The sequence below is a fragment of the Myxine glutinosa genome, chromosome 6, assembly GCF_964187855.1.
Source record: "Myxine glutinosa chromosome 6, kmMyxGlut1.1, whole genome shotgun sequence".
Classification (NCBI taxonomy): Eukaryota; Metazoa; Chordata; class Myxini; order Myxiniformes; family Myxinidae; genus Myxine; species Myxine glutinosa.
This window is the reverse complement of record NC_136266.1, coordinates 128,812,882-128,830,273: the sequence shown is the minus strand read 5'-3', so window position 1 is coordinate 128,830,273 and position 17,392 is coordinate 128,812,882. Positions and strand designations below refer to the sequence as shown.

The window sequence follows — 17,392 nt, the reverse complement described above, 5'->3', positions numbered from 1 at the left end:
TAACAAGGCCCCCAAATCTGAGGCGCAGCTCCAGGCTCTATACAGGGTTGTGAAGGGCGTCAGGGAGAAGCTGCATGGACTGGCAACATCCACTGAGGTTGTGACTAAGAAGTCATTGGCCTCCATTGATTACAATTGGGACTAGGTTTTTTATTTTGTTATCAATGTTCAATGTCAGACCTTAAATTTGAGACAAAAAAGCTTAATCAATGACAAAAGTTAATTTAAAGTACATTTAATTTGACTATAGCTCTGATTAATGATTATCCTATGATTAAAAAGCAAAATTTTCATTTTGTTTTCAAACAAATGCCTTAAATTTGAGATAAAAATCAGTTTTTGGGATAAACGTTGTATTGAATTGTGTCACAGACATTGTTAAGCTATCCAATCATCCTTGGCTTTCAATTCTGAATCTTTTGGTACCAGAATCAACTCTGGGGGTCATACACAGCCTGAGAAATCATCGATTTTAAGAATTTTTTGAGTCGTCTGTAACGGTTGCTATGGTAACGGGCTGTTTTACCGTAAGACGTCAATATTTTTGAAAAAAAATTTCATGGTTTTGTTTCTGTTACCAGCCACAACTTTTAGGTAAATTACAACCTTGTAGTATGAAAAATTGAAAATCACCCCTGATTTGGCCCAGCCTACAGTGGGCGGGCTCGAGCTGAGAGCCCGCATATATGTCCCGAGGCCACGCCTAGTCCCCGGGCGTGGCCGATCGGTCGAAGGGCGGGGCATGTGCTTTTGCTCCCCGCCTGGACGCTCGCGCCACCCACTGGTGCGCGGAATTATTGCCCCTTGTGCCCGCCACACGCGTCCCCCAGAATTCCGGCGCACCTGAAGGGTGAGTTTGCGGGGAAGCCGGATGACCCGGCCGAAACGCCCCCTGGCGATGGGTGCAGGGCTGGGGGGTAGCGGGACGGTGGGGCTGGGGGGCTGGGGGGTCCGACCGCCGGGGGGCCACCTCGACGCGGAGGCAGAGCTGCTTGCGGGGGGTGGTCCGGATCGAGGTGGGCCGGCTTGAGGCGGTCCACGGAGATGCGATCCGGGGCACCGCCGATGTCGATGGTGAAAAATTTGTTCCCGGTCTCCAGCACGTGGAGGGGCCCGTCGTACGGGGGCCGTAGCGGTGCCCGGTGGGCGTCATGCCGGACGAAGACGTACTTCGCCGTGCGAAGCTCCGGGGCGACGTGGAAAGGTGGGCAACCGTGGTGTGCCGTCGGCACTGGGGCGAACCTCCGGGCGGTCTCCTGAAGGGCGGAGCGCTGTTGCGCTGCGGACCAAGGAGCCATGGAGTCGGGGATAAATTCACCCGGTACCCGCAGTGGTTACCCGAAGACCAGCTCCGCCGAGGACGCGCGCAGGTCGTCCTTGGGCGCCGTCCTGAGGCCCAGCAGGACCCAGGGGAGTCTGTCGACCCAGCCGCCGTCGCGGAGGCTGGCCCAGAGCGCGGCCTTCATTGAGCGATGATAGCGCTCGCACAGGCCATTGGCCTGGGGGTGGTAGGCCGTGGTGCGGTGTAGTTTCACCCCGTGCCCTTGCGCCACCGCGGCCCAGAGCTCCGAGGTGAACTGGGGGCCGCGGTCGGACGAGATGTCCGAGGGGGCACCGAACCGGGCAACCCAAGTGGCGATGAAGGCTTGCGCCACATCAGCCGCAGACGTCGCCGCCAATGGGACAGCCTCCGGCCACCGTGTGGTGCGGTCCACCATGGTGAGGAGGTGGGTGAACCCCCGCGAGGGGGGCAGAGGTCCCACCAAGTCGACGTGCACGTGGTCGAACCGACACTCAGGCACCGCAAACGGGGCCAACAGGGCCTGGGTGTGGCGGTGGACCTTTGCGCGCTGGCACGCGGGGCACGTCCTGGCCCAGTCGCGGACGTCCTTCCGGAGGCCATGCCAGACGAACTTCGCCGCGACGAGCTTCTGGGATGCCTTCGTGCCCGGGTGGGACAGGCCGTGGATGGCGTCGAAACTGGGCGCCGCCGGCCAGTGGGCACGATGGGGCGATGCCGGCCGAGGGAGACGTCGCATAGGAGGGTTTGCGCCCGCGGCGTCGAACGGCACCTCGGTGACGCGGAGGCCCGTGACGGCGGTCCGCAAGGCCTGGACGCCGGGGTTGGTGGTCTGGTCCTCCGCCATCCGGGTATAGTCGACCCCGAGGTGGACCGCGTGCACGACGGACCGGGAAAGGCAATCCGCCACCGGGTTGTCTTTACCCGCCACGTGACGGATGTCCGTCGTGTACTCGGACACTGCAGAGAGGTGACGCTGCTGCTGTGCTGACCATGGCTCGGCGACCTTGGCCATCGTGAACACAAGGGGCTTGTGGTCAACGAAAGCCGTGAACGGGCGGCCCTCCAGCAGATGGCGGAAGTGTCGGACCGCCAGGTGGAGCCCGAGCAGCTCGTAGTCGAAGGTGCTATAGCGGCATTCGTGCGGGCGAAGCTGCCGGCTAAAAAACGCCAACGGTTGCCAAGCACCACGCACCCACTGCTCGTGCACCGCGCCCACCGCGTAGTCCAACGCGTCGGTGGTGAGGGCGATCGGTGCATCGGGCGCCGGGTGCGCCAGCATGGTGGCGTCGGCCAGGGCCAGCTTTGCGCCCGCAAACGCCGCGGCCATCGGCTCCGACCAGGCGATGTCCCCTTTGCCCGGCTTGCCCCGGAGGGCCTCGTGCAAGGGGCGGAGGAGCTGGGCGACGTGGGGCACGAAGCGGTGGTAAAAATTTACCATGCCCAGGAACTCCTGGAGTCCCTTGATCATGCGGGGCCGCGGGAAACCCCTGACCACCTCCACCTTGGCCGGTAAAGGGACGGCCCCGTACCTGTTGATGCGGTGCCCCAAGAAGTCGATGGTGGCGGCGCCGAAACGGCACTTGGCGGGGTTGATGATTAGGCCATGCTGGCCCAGGCATTCGAAAAGTGTGCGGAGGTGGAGCAGGTGCTCCTCCTGGGACGCGCTCGTGACTAGGATGTCGTCCAGGTAGACAAAGAGGAAAGGTAAGTCGCGCAAGACGCTGTCCATAAGCCGTTGGAACGCCTGGGCCGCATTCTTCAACCCGAAAGGCATTCTCAGGAACTCGAAGAGGCCGAAAGGGGTGATGACGGCCGTCTTCGGGACATCGTCTGGTTGGACGGGGACCTGGTGGTAGCCCCGGATGAGGTCCACCTTGGAAAACACGGTCGTGTTTGCCAACCGGGCGGAATAGTCCTGGATATGCAGGACCGGGTAGCGGTCGGGGGTGGTGGCATCATTGAGCCGGCGGTAGTCCCTGTACGGCCGCCATCCACCGCCGGGCTTCGGCACAATGTGCAGAGGAGAAGCCCAAGCGCTGTTGGAGCGCCATACGATCCCCAGTCGCTCCAGCGTGGCGAACTCCGCTTTCGCCACGGCGAGCTTCGTGGGTTCGAGTCGGCGTGCCCGGGCATAGACCGGCGGCCCGACCATGGGTATATGGTGCTCCACCCCGTGTTTAACGGCCACCGCTGAGAAGGTGGGCCGCGTGAGGGCCGGGAAACTGGCGAGGAGGCGGGTAAAGTCGTCCGCTGCCGGAAGCGTGCAAACTAAACTCGCCGGGACGGAACCTTCCAGCAAGCCGCTTGGCAAGCCGCTCAGTGAGCCGCTCAACGAGCCGCTCAGCGAACAAGCGAGCGAGCTGAAGGTTTCGGCCTGGACGAGCCGTCTGCGCTTCACGTCGACCAACAGCCCATTCGCACATAGGAAGTCCGCACCGAGCAGTGCCATTACAAATCACCGAGCAGTGATTCAGTATACAAAAAAAAAAAAAATTGACACGCTGGCAGTCACGAATGACCATTGAAACAGAGAGAGGCAACGATTCCCGAATGTGCAGATGGGTGTACCGTTGGCGGCAAGCAAAGCGGGGCCCCGGCCCGCGGTTTGCTTGTCGGACGTGGAGGCGGGGAGGACGCTTACCTGCGCTCCTGTGTCGCAAAGAAAACGGCGCCCGGACAAGGTGTCCGTGATGAACAGGACGCTGCCGGAATGGCCGACGCTCATGGCCACAAGTGAGCGCCGGTCGTTTCCCGACCCGTCAAAAGAGTACGGCGGGCGACACGTTTTAGCCTGGCGGCCGAACCTGGCATGGTAGTAGCACCAGGTTTGCGGCGGTAACGGCCGCGGCGGCTGTGCCGGCGGCGGTGGTGGTTGCGGCGGCGGTAGTGGACGGGGCATAGCAGCGGCCACGAGGGAAACCGGGGGCGCAGGAGCCTCCGCACCGGGATCCACTACGGCAGCACCGTACACCGACCGCGTGACGCAGGCCGCGAAATACTTGTCGGCCTCTACGGCCAGGGCGCGGGGATCCTTTATTTTGGAACCGGCCAGCGTGAGGCGTACCTGTGCAGGTAGCTGGCGTAGGAAAAGTGCCCGGAATATGAAATCCGGGGGCTGGTCTCCAAGCAGGGACAGCATGGAATCCATCCGGACGGATTGTCGTGTGTCGCCGAGGGCGGGAAGGTCCAGGAGGCGGTCGGCCCGTTCGATCTCCGTGAGCCCGAACGTGGCGGTGAGGAGACGTTTGAGCGCCTCGTACTTGTTGTCGCCCGGCGGGCGCCGAAGGATGGACACGACTCGGGCGGCAACCACGTGGTAGTACCGGGTCTCGTCCGCCGTTATGCCTCGGAGTTGGAATTGAGCTTCGGCCTGCAAAAACCAAACGTCGGCTTGCGCTTCCCAAAACTCCGGGAGTTTGACTGCGATGGCGTTGGTAGCCATGGCGCGTTCGGTGGTCAGCAACGGCTGAACCAATCGGGGTCACCAGTGTGGTGCTGTGCACACACGACTCGATTGCCAGAGAGGTAGGTCACAACGCGTTGGTATAACAAAGAGTCTTTATTCAAAGCTCGTACTTCAGCACTGGGCGGGCTCGAGCTTGGAGCCCGCATATGTTTCCCGAGGCCACGCCTTGTCCCCGGGCGTGGCCGATCGGTCGAAGGGCGGGGCATGTGCTTTCGCTCCCCGCCTGGACGCTCGCGCCACCCACTGGTGCGTGGAATTATTGCCCCTTGTGCCCGCCACAACCCTCTTAATTAACCCTCTGAATTGCGTTAAGACTGCTGAGCCCCTCAGACCTTTGCCGACCCTTTAATTCCCCCAAGACCCTTCAGACCACCAAGACCCCTGAAGGCCCAAAATACCCTGAAGACCCCCAAAGACCCAACATACCTTGAAGACCCCCAAAGACCCCAAAGATCCAAAATACCCTTCAAGGCCCTGAGGCTCAAAAAGACCCTGAATACCCAAAAAATCAAAAGACCCCGAAGACCCAAAACACCCCGAAGACCCAAAACACCCCGAAGACCCAAAACACCCCGAAGACCCAAAACACCCCGAAGACCCAAAACACCCCGAAGACCCAAAACACCCCGAAGACCCAAAACACCCCGAATACCCAAAACACCCCGAATACCCAAAACACCCCGAAGACCCAAAACACCCCGAAGACCCAAAACACCCCGAAGACCCAAAACACCCGGAATAACCAAAACACCCGGAATAACCAAAACACCCTGAATACCCAAAACACCCCGAAGACCCAAAACACCCCGAAGACCCAAAACACCCCGAAGACCCAAAACACCCCGAAGACCCAAAACACCCCGAAGACCCAAAAAACCCCTTAGACCCAAAACACCCCGAAGACCCAAAACACCCCGAAGACGCAAAACACCCCGAAGACCCAAAACACCCGAAGACCCAAAACACCCCGAAGACCCAAAACACCCCGAAGACCCAAAACAACCCGAACACCCAAAACAACCCGAACACCCAAAACAACCTGAACACCAAAAACACCCCGAAGACCCAAAAAGCCCCTGAAGACCACGCAGACCCAAAAGACACCGAAGACCCTTAAGACTCAAAAGCCTCTGAAGACACCAAAGACCCAAATGGCCCTGAAGACCCAAAACACCATGAAGACCCAAAAGACACCGAAATGGTCAAAGATGCCTACCCCTCTGAAACGACGTGTGGTGAGGAGTGCAGAGCGCGCTGAGTCACGCCAATTAATGAACGTAAACTGCATTTGTGATTTCACGTACACTGTAACTACAAGAACAAACGGTCATTTTGGAAGTCAGACCGAGCTACCCATTATAAATATTAACCCCTTGCCCCCTCAAATAGAGAAGTCAAACTATGCCTTTGCATAATTGGTTGAATTAAAATCCATATCTGAAAAATCAGAAACTTCATATATCTGATGTATGAACCGGTGTGAGGGAAGAATTAAATTTATGATGTACTTAACCAATGCTAAGTAACGATGTGACATAATAGGGTGCATGGATGATAGGGCGCATATGTACCATAATACCAGTGGGCCATAATAGTAGTGTGTTCAGTTAACGATGGTATTTTTGTTCAGAATGAATGTGCGAGGCAAGACTATGCACTCTACGAGTGCCATTCTAGCTTGGAGTGCATTTGTTCAATCAAATCCATGTGAAATTTTTCAAAATGCAGTACTTATTACAATAAGCATGACAGTCCATTTTTAAAGACCGTTTGAATTCCCTCGTTTAATGTTCCCAATTTCATGAAGATCGATCGTTTGGTTTTGTTTGAAGGGGATTGAAACTGGGGATTCAAATTTCACCTGCAATCTTGTTTATAAAAGGCAGGGTTATTAGTGTAGATTAATATTTAAAGCTATTTATCTACAGTGCATTCAGAAAGTATTCAGACCCCTTCACTTTTTTCACATTTTGTTATGTTGCAGCCTTATGCTGAAATTGTTTAAATTCATTTTTTCCCTCATCAATCTACACTCAATACCCCCATAATGACAAAGAGAAAACAGGATTTTAGAAAGTTTTGCAAATTTATTAATAAGAAAAAACTGAAATATCACATTTACATAAGTATTCAGACCCTTTGCTATGACACTTGAAATTTAGCTCAGGTGCCTCCCATTTCTCTTGATCATCCTTGAGATGTTTCTACACCTTGATTGGAGTCCACCTGTGGTAAATTCAATTGATTGGACATGATTTGGAAAGGCACACACCTGTCGACATAAGGTCTCACAGCTGACAATGCATATCAGAGCAAAATCAGGCCATGAGGTCGAAGGAACTGCCTGCAGAGCTCAGAGACAGGATTGTGTCGAGGCACAGATCTGGGGAAGCCGACAAAAAAAATTCTGCTGCATTGAAGGTTCCCAAAGAGCACAGTGGCCTCCATAATTCTTAAGGCCCCCTTTACACAGCACGGAGATCGTTGGGTGACCATTGAGCGATCAAAAATTGGCCCGATCTCTCAACGATCTCCGAAGCCTCGAAAAAGCCGTTTCTGTGTAAATGTTTGGGAGATCCTTGTGCGCTCGTTGTGCGACCCGAGCGTTTCGTGGGCGACAGGGAGCCTCTGGGGTATATACAGTCACGTGAAAAAGTAAGTACACCCCATGTAAAGTTTTGACTTTTTCAACATATTTCAACATACAGCTATTTGATCTTCATTTCAACAATATTGATAGATAAAGGTGAGATAATATAACAAATATCATGAAACATTTACATTTTGTAGTCCATTGTATAATTTAAATAAACATAAATGCAAATTCCACATGTGGAAAAAGTAAGTACACCCTTGGCTCTAATAGGTGGTATTGCCCCCTTTGGCAGAAACGACCTCAAGTAGGCGTTTCTTATAACTGTCTACCAGTCTCTGACATCGACTGGGAGAAATTTTTGCCCACTCCTCCATGCAGAATTCTTTCAGCTGTGCGATGTTTGCGGGTTTTCTTGCATGCACAGCTCGTTTCAAATCCCCCCACAACATCTCGATGGGATTTAGATCCGGGCTTTGACTTGGCCATTCCAGAACCCTCCATTTCTTTCTTTTCAGCCATTCCTTGGTGGATATACTAGTATGTTTAGGGTCATTGTCATGTTGCAAGGTCCACCTTCGTTTGAGCTTCAACTTTCCGACAGATGGCCTGACATTATCCTCAAGCACCCTCTGGTACAATGAAGAATTCATAGTGGATTCTATGATGATGAGCTGCCCAGGCCCTGATGCAGCAAAGCTGCCCCAAACCATAATTTTTCCACCACCATGCTTTACAAGTTGGTATCAGGTTCTTGTGGTCAAATGCTGTCTTTGGTTTTCGCCAAACATGTCTTCTAGTACTGTGGCCAAATAGCTCTACCTTTGACTCATCTGTCCAGAGCACATTGTTCCAGAAGTGCTGGTCTTTGCCTCGGTGTTCATTGGCAAACTTTAGTCTTGTCCTGATGTTCTTTCTGGACAGCAAAGGTTTCCTCCTGGCACACCTCCCATGTGGATCAAATTTGTGCAGCCTCTTTCTAATGTTAGACTCATGCACTTTGACATCAACAGTGGCAAGAGCTACCTGTAGGTCCCGTGATGACATGCTGGGGTTCTTAGAGTCTTTTTTCAGCATCTTGCGGTCTGTTCTCGGGCTGAACTTGCTGGGGCGGCCTGGCCTAAACAAGTTGGCAGTTGTTTGGAATCTTCTCTACTTGTAGATGATCTTCCGGACAGTCGAATGATTGATTTCAAATTGTTTGGAGATCTTTTTAAATCCCTTCCCAGACTCATAGGCATCTATAACCTTCTTTCTGAAGGCCCCAGAGAGCTCTTTTGATCTAGGCATGGTGATGCCGCACACTTCAACAACAAAGAGCAAACCAAACTAAATGTCTGAGGTTTAAATAATACAGGTTCCTCCAAGATCCTCTCTAACGATGATCTCATCATTTGCACCTGAGCTGGTGCAACTGATTCTAATTTTAGGTATTTGAAGTAGTGATAAATGTAGGGGTGTACTTACTTTTACCACTTGCGAAATTTGCATTTATGTTTATTTAAATTATACAATGGACTACAAAATGTAAATGTTTCATGATATTTGTTGTATTATATCACCTTTATCTATCAATATTGTTGAAATGAAGATCAAATAGCTGTATGTTGAAATATGTTGAAAAAGTCAAAACTTTACATGAGGTGTACTTACTTTTTCACGTGACTGTATATGAGAGGTTTCTAGTGCTCTTCCATCAGTCTCTGACAAAGTGTTGAAGAAGAAAAATTTCCAGAAGGTCAAGAGTCCAAGATGAACAACGAAGCTTTGATACATGGTGCCATCCTACTAGGTCACCAAGCACTTCTCCAGAACCAGATGGCCATTGCTCTCGTCCGGAGGAGGAGGCAGAGGCACAGAAGAAGGAGACCAAGAACCTGGTGGGTCCGCCCCTGGTTGACACAAACAAGAAGGCTATGAAAAATAGGGGGTTTAGCACCTTCATAGCCCCCAATGCCGCACTTCTCATCACCGTGGCAATCTCTCCCCAATCTCTCAACGAACGCTCAACAATCTCTCAAGCGGAAATTGATCGCCCAATGATCTCTCAGCAATCTCCGCCCCGGTCTTTCAATGAACTCTCTTGATCTTTCATCGAATGCTCAGCGATCCCTTACTGATCACTCAGCCATCTCTACCTTCGGGGTGGAAAAATTTGGCGTTCATTGAAAGATTGCTGAGAGATCATTGGGAGATCGATGAGATCGTTGAGCGCTCCTTGAGCGTTCGTTGAGCGTTCGTTGAGAGATCACTTCCCTTGGCGATCGTTGAGAGATTGTTTTGGACCGAGTCAAAACTTTGAGGAGACCGTGGCAACCGTGGAGATCACTGGAGATCACTGGAAGATCATTGAGAGATCATTGAGAGATCTTGGTGATCGCTGGGCGCTCATTGAGATTTTTTCATCACTCAACGATCTCTCAACGATCGCCACCCCTGTGTAAAGGGGGTATAAAGGGGGTATAAATGGATGAAGTTTGGAACAACCAGGACTCTTCCAAGAGCTGGCCGCCCGGCCAAACTGAGCAATCGGGGGAGAAGGGCCTTGGTAAGAGAGGTGACCAAGAACCCCATGGTCACTCTGGGTGAGCTCCAGAGATCCTGTGTGGAGATGGGAGAAACTTCCAGAAGGACAACCATCACTGCAACACTCTACCGGTCTGGGCTTTATGGCAGAGTGGCCAGACGGAAGCCTCTCCTCAGTGAAAGACACATGAAAGCCCGCTTGGAGTTTGCAAAAAAGCACCTAAAGGACTCTCAGTCTGTGAGAAACAAGATTCTGTGGGCTTTCAGACTGTCAGTCTCAGACTGTGAGACCTTCCTGCTTGTGGCCCATATAACCAACATAACACACATAATTTGCCACTGTATCAACACCCATGCAAAAATATCCATCCCTCTCACCTTTCTACTCTGACGACCTGCTTGCTGACCTCTTTCGATTCTATTATTCTTATGTCATTACCCCTTCCATCCCCACCTGCGTGCAACCATGTCCCCTTCTATCTGGCCTCCTGCACACATAACGCTTCCAACCTCCTTCTCTGCATCATTTGCACCACTTCGACCCCTCATACCCCCCCCCCCCCCGCCTTTCCTCCTCCCCCCACTAATTGATCCAACATTCAAACTACCTAGCCTGACCTCGCTTCTGAACCGCTGCCCACCTGGCAGAGCTAGTACCATCTTGATTAATTAGGGCCACTCAGGTCATCAACCAGCAACGCTGCCTGGGGCTGGCGGGTATCATACAATACTGTGATAAAATAAAAAGTTGGGAAATCCAATTTAGTGGAAGAGGGAAGTTGCTGCATAATGCAACACCCAGGGGGTGGCCATTTAGAAGTGTTTGGGCTTCACCGTGCTATCTGCAGTCTGCACCCAAAGGTTACCAAAAGTAAGCTCTACCACAAGGTCTTTATTTTAATGTGATCAATATACCATGCACATGGTAGCTTTTCTGAAATGTCAAATAAATAAATAAAGCAAAGTGCCTTAGAAATAAATTGGCTCTTGGTTGAGCTTGCACATTATACATTACATCGATTCATCCATATGCATCGACTGGCTGCTGGTTGCATCAACCTGATGTTACATCTATATTATATTTTATTCAATAACCCAAAAGATAATTAGAGCAGGAATTTGGAATAGGGCCATGGCACAATGGCCTATTCTTTAGGTGATGTACCACGTGGTAATATTATCTTCTCCTACTTGGGATAATCTTCAAAGGGCTCTTCCAGCATATCACAAAGGTGACAGCCAAACTTACTTGTCCTACTTTTATGTCCACAAGTGAATGCTGGCAGATGCTTCAGCCAAATTTACTTCTCATACGCAGGAAGGTACACCACTCATTGATGCAACTCTGCCGCAGAAGCACGAGGACGACAAGTCCATATCGTGATGTCAGGCATAACTAGATAGTTCAAAGAAAAATTTTCTACCTTTGAGTTCTCCTGTCTGCCTACATGTCCCATAGAAAGACAAGGATGTATCGGAACACACTGCACTTTCCAAACACATCTAGAACATTATAGGAGACAATGGTCAAACTTTTACTTGGCATAGTCAGAGATACCCTGCTTGAATCAAGAAGAATCAACAATCAATTAAAATAATAATAATAATAATAATAATACAAATAATTAATCATTTCAATAATAATTATTAAAATAATGATAATTAAAATAATGATAATGAAAATAATTAAAACAATCAATAATTAATAAATAAAAATCAATAATCAATAAATTACCCTTTTCACGTATGAATCAAGAAGCTAATCCTGGATATTTTTTTCAATTAAAACAATGAATTGTACACAGAATTTTGACATATTTATTTTGTTTCAAAATGCATTCCACATGCTTGATAATCATACAAGTCTTCATAATAATCACCACCCAATTTGTGTCATAAAGACAGGTGTATTAAAATGTATGGCACAAAACAGTAGAACGTTTGTTTGGCTTTGGTGTTCATTTGGTGCTCAGCTGAGAATTATACAGTACGCAACTAAAGCTCTCATAATCCTGTAAGGCACCTTCGAAAAAAAATCCTAAAAAGTGAAAAAATCCATGCAGAGGAACATGTTGGAGAAAACGTTACCTGATACAATTGTTGCTGTAAATCGAGGGGAGTACAAGGGCTTCCAAGTTGGTGGTTGTTGGAGTTGTAAAGAAAGATCAAGCATTCTTGTAATTAAATACTACATCCATTCGGCAACATCTCCTTGTCTTTTCAAAGCCACAAGCCTGGAATCACACAGCTTTGTCAGCAGATAAGAACAAGATATCCCAGAGTGAATGTCACGTCAGTGCACCTTGATTGCAAGAAAGCAGCCAAGATTGTGCAAATGCGATTGTTTGGGTTCCGCTTCTTACTTTAGGATTGCTCCTCGAGCTGCATGCACAACAATGCCATTGCCTGTCGGAGTACACTCCTAACATGGGCGATCATTCGGAATTGTGAGTAATTATACGAAAATATATGTACGCATGTATGTTTTTTTGTATGTATGCAGATATGTATGTATGTATGTTTTCTGTAGGTATTTATGTTTTCTGTATGTATGTTTTCTGTATGTATGTTCTCTGTATGTATGTATTCTGTATGTATGCATATTATCTGTATGTATGTAAGTATGTTTTCTGTATGTATGTTTTCTGTATATATGTATGTATGTTTTCTGTATATATGTATGTATGTATGTATGTATTTATGTATGTATGTGTTCAGTATATATGTATACATGTATGTATGTATCTATATACGTATGTGTGTATATATGTATGCATGTATGTATGTATGTATGCATGTATGTATGTATGTATGTATGTTTTCTGTATCTATATACGTATGTGTGTATATATGTATGCATGTATGTATGTATGTATGTATGTATGTGTTTTCTGTATATATGTATGCATATGTTTTCTGTATGCATGTGTGTATGTATGACTGTATGTACGTTTTCTGTATGTATGTATAAAATGTATGTATATATGTTTTCTGTATGTATGTGTGTATATATGTATGTATGTTTTCTGTCTGTATGTATGTATGTATGGATGTTTTATGTATGTATGTATCTATGTATGTATGCATGAATGTACATATTCTGTATGTATGTATATATGTATGGATTACATAAGTATGTCTGATCACTATAGAATCGAAAACGGCTGGGCCAATCTCCACCAAATTTGGCATGCTTGCTCGGGGGTAACCAAGGTCAGGTCATGGGCACAAAATGATTCCCAATCTTTCCCCCCCTCTCCTCCCCCACAGCGAGAAATGGGAGACTTTCGATTTTCACTGGTACTGGTACATGGAGAATAGTGCAATCGGTTGCATTACTGACCCTGCCGGTGGGAGCGGGTATTGAGGATGGGGAAACGATGCCTATTCTGAAAACAAATCCTCTCGCTCCTAGAGGAAACATGTATTACTAGTATAGAAAATTATTGAAATATTCCATTGTGGTGGATACTGCTTGTGTGAAATACACCTTTGTCATCAAAATGTGATTGTACTGTTTGCCATTAATTATGTCGAGAGTGGTAGTGCAGGACTGATATTTCTCGGTTGTCGGGTTGTGGTACAGATTTCCTATATTTTTGATGAAGATGTCAGCATATTTATGCAAGACAGACCTATTTCAAGGTTTGAACATCGTTTTGAGGTGTCAGCACGGTAAGGTTCCCCCGAGCAGCCTGTTCATGCTCGATCGCTTCAAAGAGAGACTTGAAATTTCCAGCACCAAAGCCCTGTCACAGAAAGGAGCAAACAAAGTGTGAGAGGAATGGAAATGCAGAACTACAATGTTAAAAAAGGAAAGGGATGTGGGATGAGACAATTACAAGTTATACTCTTTTTTTTTTTTCATTGATTATCTTTGACCATTATATATACTAGGGCATGCCCGTACTATATCTATATCTAAAATTATATCCCCCCCTCTATTTACATGAAATGGTTTGGTCCATGAAATGTTTTGGTCCATTCGCAACGCCAAAGCGAACGGCGAACGCTTTACATGAAATGGTTTGGTGCATGAAATGTTTTGGTTCATTCGCAACGCCAAAGCGAACGGCGAACGGCTTGCGAGTACAGTGACAATCCCCCCCCCCCCCCCTCTATTTAGATGAAATGGTTTTTATTAGTTTTAAAACATAGTTTAACGCCAACATAGCGGCAACATAGTTTGCAAACGTGAAATAAATGAATACGCTCTCAAATGTGCCATCCGAGGCAGAGTGTGTCCGCCACGTTCGGCACACGCGATAGCTCGCTGCTCTCTGATTGGTTGAATCGTTTTTTGGACATAGCTCGGTAAGTAATTGTCCGATTAATATGAAACCTTGAAAAGGCACATCCTCGGGTCCCCAGCAATATACCTGGCAAGTTTAAAGTATATCGGACCCGTGGTTGTCGAGAAACAGCGGTCACAGACAAACGTACAAACAAACAAACACACAGAGATTACTGGAATTATAGATAGATAATATAACTTATCATTAGTAGGTGCACATCTCCTTTTGTAAAATAGTTCCAGCATGTCAAGTTAATTAAAAAAACAAAAATGAAAAAATACAGGTAAAAAGGTGTGACTAACAAAAGGACCCAACACTTTAGGAATAATACTAATAACAAGAGGGGAGAATTGCTTTGCAACACATGTCCCATATCAGTCCCAATGAATGTTCTTCTTCCAAACAAAAAGGACGTAACTCCATGAAAAATTGGCGAAACACCCAAACTTGTTCTGTAACTTGTCATAATAAAGTCATTTACCAAGTTTCAGTTGAATATGTTAAAGGGTATGGGGGAAAAGTCTGAAAAACTACAGGTGGGACGGATTTACGGACGGACGGATGGACGGACGGACGGATGGAGAGCAAGTCGATAGTCTCCTCCGGATAGGGGACTAATAATAAACGTTTTTTTTGTTTGTTTTTTTACAAGGAACTTTCACGAGCAGGCCATTAGGCCCATCAAAGCCTGCACTACTATTGCAACTTATGGTAGTTTGTTCATACTCTATCCTTTTAAATGTTGATCATCAAGCAAGGAAGCAGTACGTGCCATTTTAAAAGTGTTTGGTATGAGTTGGCCAGGATTCAAACCGTTGACCTCCCAAAATCGGAGTGGATGGTCTAACCATAACGACACCGAGTCTGGTTAAAGCATTGAGGGTTTTGTTGTTGTTTTGCTCTTCGATATGAACTTTGGTTCCTGGGTTCTGGCAGTACTCTGTTCAAGAGGTGCACGTAAACCACGTTTCACATTTCCAGGTCAGGTCAGTCTTTTGGGACTGCCACTTGGTAACATGTAACCCACTGCTACCTGCCACATGGTAGGGCTGTCGGGAACTGAACCGACACTCCTCACTGGCTTTGCTAGTGGGGAGGGTGAGTGTGACGCCCTGCCAGGACCAAAAACAACACCTGGCAAAAGGCAGATGAGCTCCTGTAGGGAGCCAACAGCCGTCCAGTAATGAGATGGCGTCTTAAAAAAGCACCCATCCGGTTTGGACCAGTTCAAGTCATATCAAATACTTTAAAATGGTGTGCTGCTTCCTTGGTTGAAAAGGTAGAGAACAGACAATCCCCATCGGTTGGCATCCATGTGGAGGAGGAAATTCCTCTTGAGGAAATGTCCCATTGAGTATGGTGAGAAAAGCAGAAAAGCGGCGCCATTGTTATGACGTCACTGGTACCCAGAGTATCCCAGGAAGTGACGGCAGTGACGGCACTTCCCCCAAGCTCAGTGAATGTGTTAAGTGTTTGTCTCGTCAGTATGTCCGTGTGTGTGTGAGTGTGTGTATGTGTATGTGTATGCCACCTCTATTATGAGCCTTAGCCCAAGTATTTAAAAAAAAAAAACTTAAAAACCCACCACGAGTTATACAGAACTAGCTGAAGGACCCATTTACAATGACACGTTCAGTACTGTTCTTCTCAAACAGCTCATATAATCATGCTCTGTGAGAGTTGCATCATTTAGTTAGTTTTAAATTAACTTATTTTGTGTGCGCATATATCTTTACAATCAAATTATAGCTCGTTTCCCATCCACTTCTGAGCTCGCGCACGCACGTACCACCAGGGGGCGTCATTTCAGCTACATACAGACTTGGCATTTAATATGGAATATTTTTTTTGTGGGGGTGAACTTACTTTTCAAGATGTCTTAGAACCAAAAGTTCATTGGAATTATGTTGAAATTATTGTACACCGCTCCTTTCCTATGCCATCTCCAGGCATTGCAAATCGTCATTGCCAGGCACCAAAGGGGGCTCGGCAGTGACGCACGCTGAAAGAGAGTACTCAGTTTTCACTCTGGTTTCTTTCTTGTTTTCTTGTTTTCTTTCTTGTTTGTTTGTCCGGGCGATATCTCAGCCATCCTTTGAGCTAGGAAGCTGAAATTTCGGCACAATAGTGAGCAAGTCCTTTGTCAAAAACGGTATTTTTTTTTTGATTAATCAATAAATTGAGGAGTTATTTAATTATTAGCGATTAATTAAGTACTTATTTAATTAATCAAATTTCCTTTCTCTTCTGACCATTAACTCAGGCACCTTTTGAGTTAGGAAGCTGACATTTGAACATGCCAATGACCAGGTGATTTGGCTGCAAAGGATATTTTTGATTTACTAATTAATCAATTAATCGATTAATTATTTAATTATTCGATTAATGACAAATTTTTTTTTTTTTAAAGTTACAGATTCTGATGAAATAGTGGTAGTTTATGTGTTCTCTGACCAAATTGATTAGTAATTTAATTTTTTTATGATTATTATTTATTTATTTTCATTATTAATCATTTATTTATTTTCTTTCTCATTTGGCCAATATCTCAGGCACCTTTTGAGCTGGGAAGCTAATATTTGGACATGAGTGACCAAGTGATGTGGCTATCAAGGATATTTTTGATTTATTGATTAATCATTTCATCTATTAATTATTTATTGATTAATCGATTAATTATTTATTGAGTAATCAATTAATTATTTAATTTTTTATAAATGACTTATTTAATTAAATTTCTAAAAGATACATCTTCGGATGAAGCACTAGTGCTTTAGGTATGCTATTAGCCAATTGATTATGAAAATATTTTGTGATAATCTTTTATTGATTTTAATTATACAATTAATCAATCAATTAGTGTACACCTCTCCCTCCCAATGCAGCCTCAATGAGCTGCACTGCGGTATTGCCGGGCGCCAGAGGCGCCCCGGCAATGCCGCGCTGCAGCATATTTAATTATTTGGCATGGGGCGGTGTACTTTGAATGTATGTGTACTTGTTCTAGATTTTGTTAATGTGACCTTTAGAAGAAACAAAAACCACATTTGACATTTCGAAACAAATAAATTGATCCTTGAAAGTGATGTAAACTGATATCGAACTCAATTCATGGACAGTACTGTGTTAAACTTCTGTACGTTTTCCAGAAGTATCTCTTTATTTTGCACATTAGCCAATTTTTTTTTTAACAAACACAAAAGTTAAAT

The 17,392-nt window shown here is 46.9% G+C and overlaps 1 protein-coding gene across 1 annotated transcript in view; it reads right to left on the bottom strand.

Annotated features, from left to right (window-relative positions):
* Positions 1-11,692: 11,692 nt before the first annotated feature.
* Positions 11,693-17,392, bottom strand: part of HPD (4-hydroxyphenylpyruvate dioxygenase) — a 72,118-nt gene continuing 66,418 nt past the window's right edge. Inside the window, exon 14 of the mRNA XM_068121057.2 lies at positions 11,693-13,637. Coding sequence (XP_067977158.2) covers positions 13,524-13,637 — 114 coding nt within the window. The 3' untranslated portion in view covers positions 11,693-13,523. The remainder of the gene's footprint in view (positions 13,638-17,392) is intronic.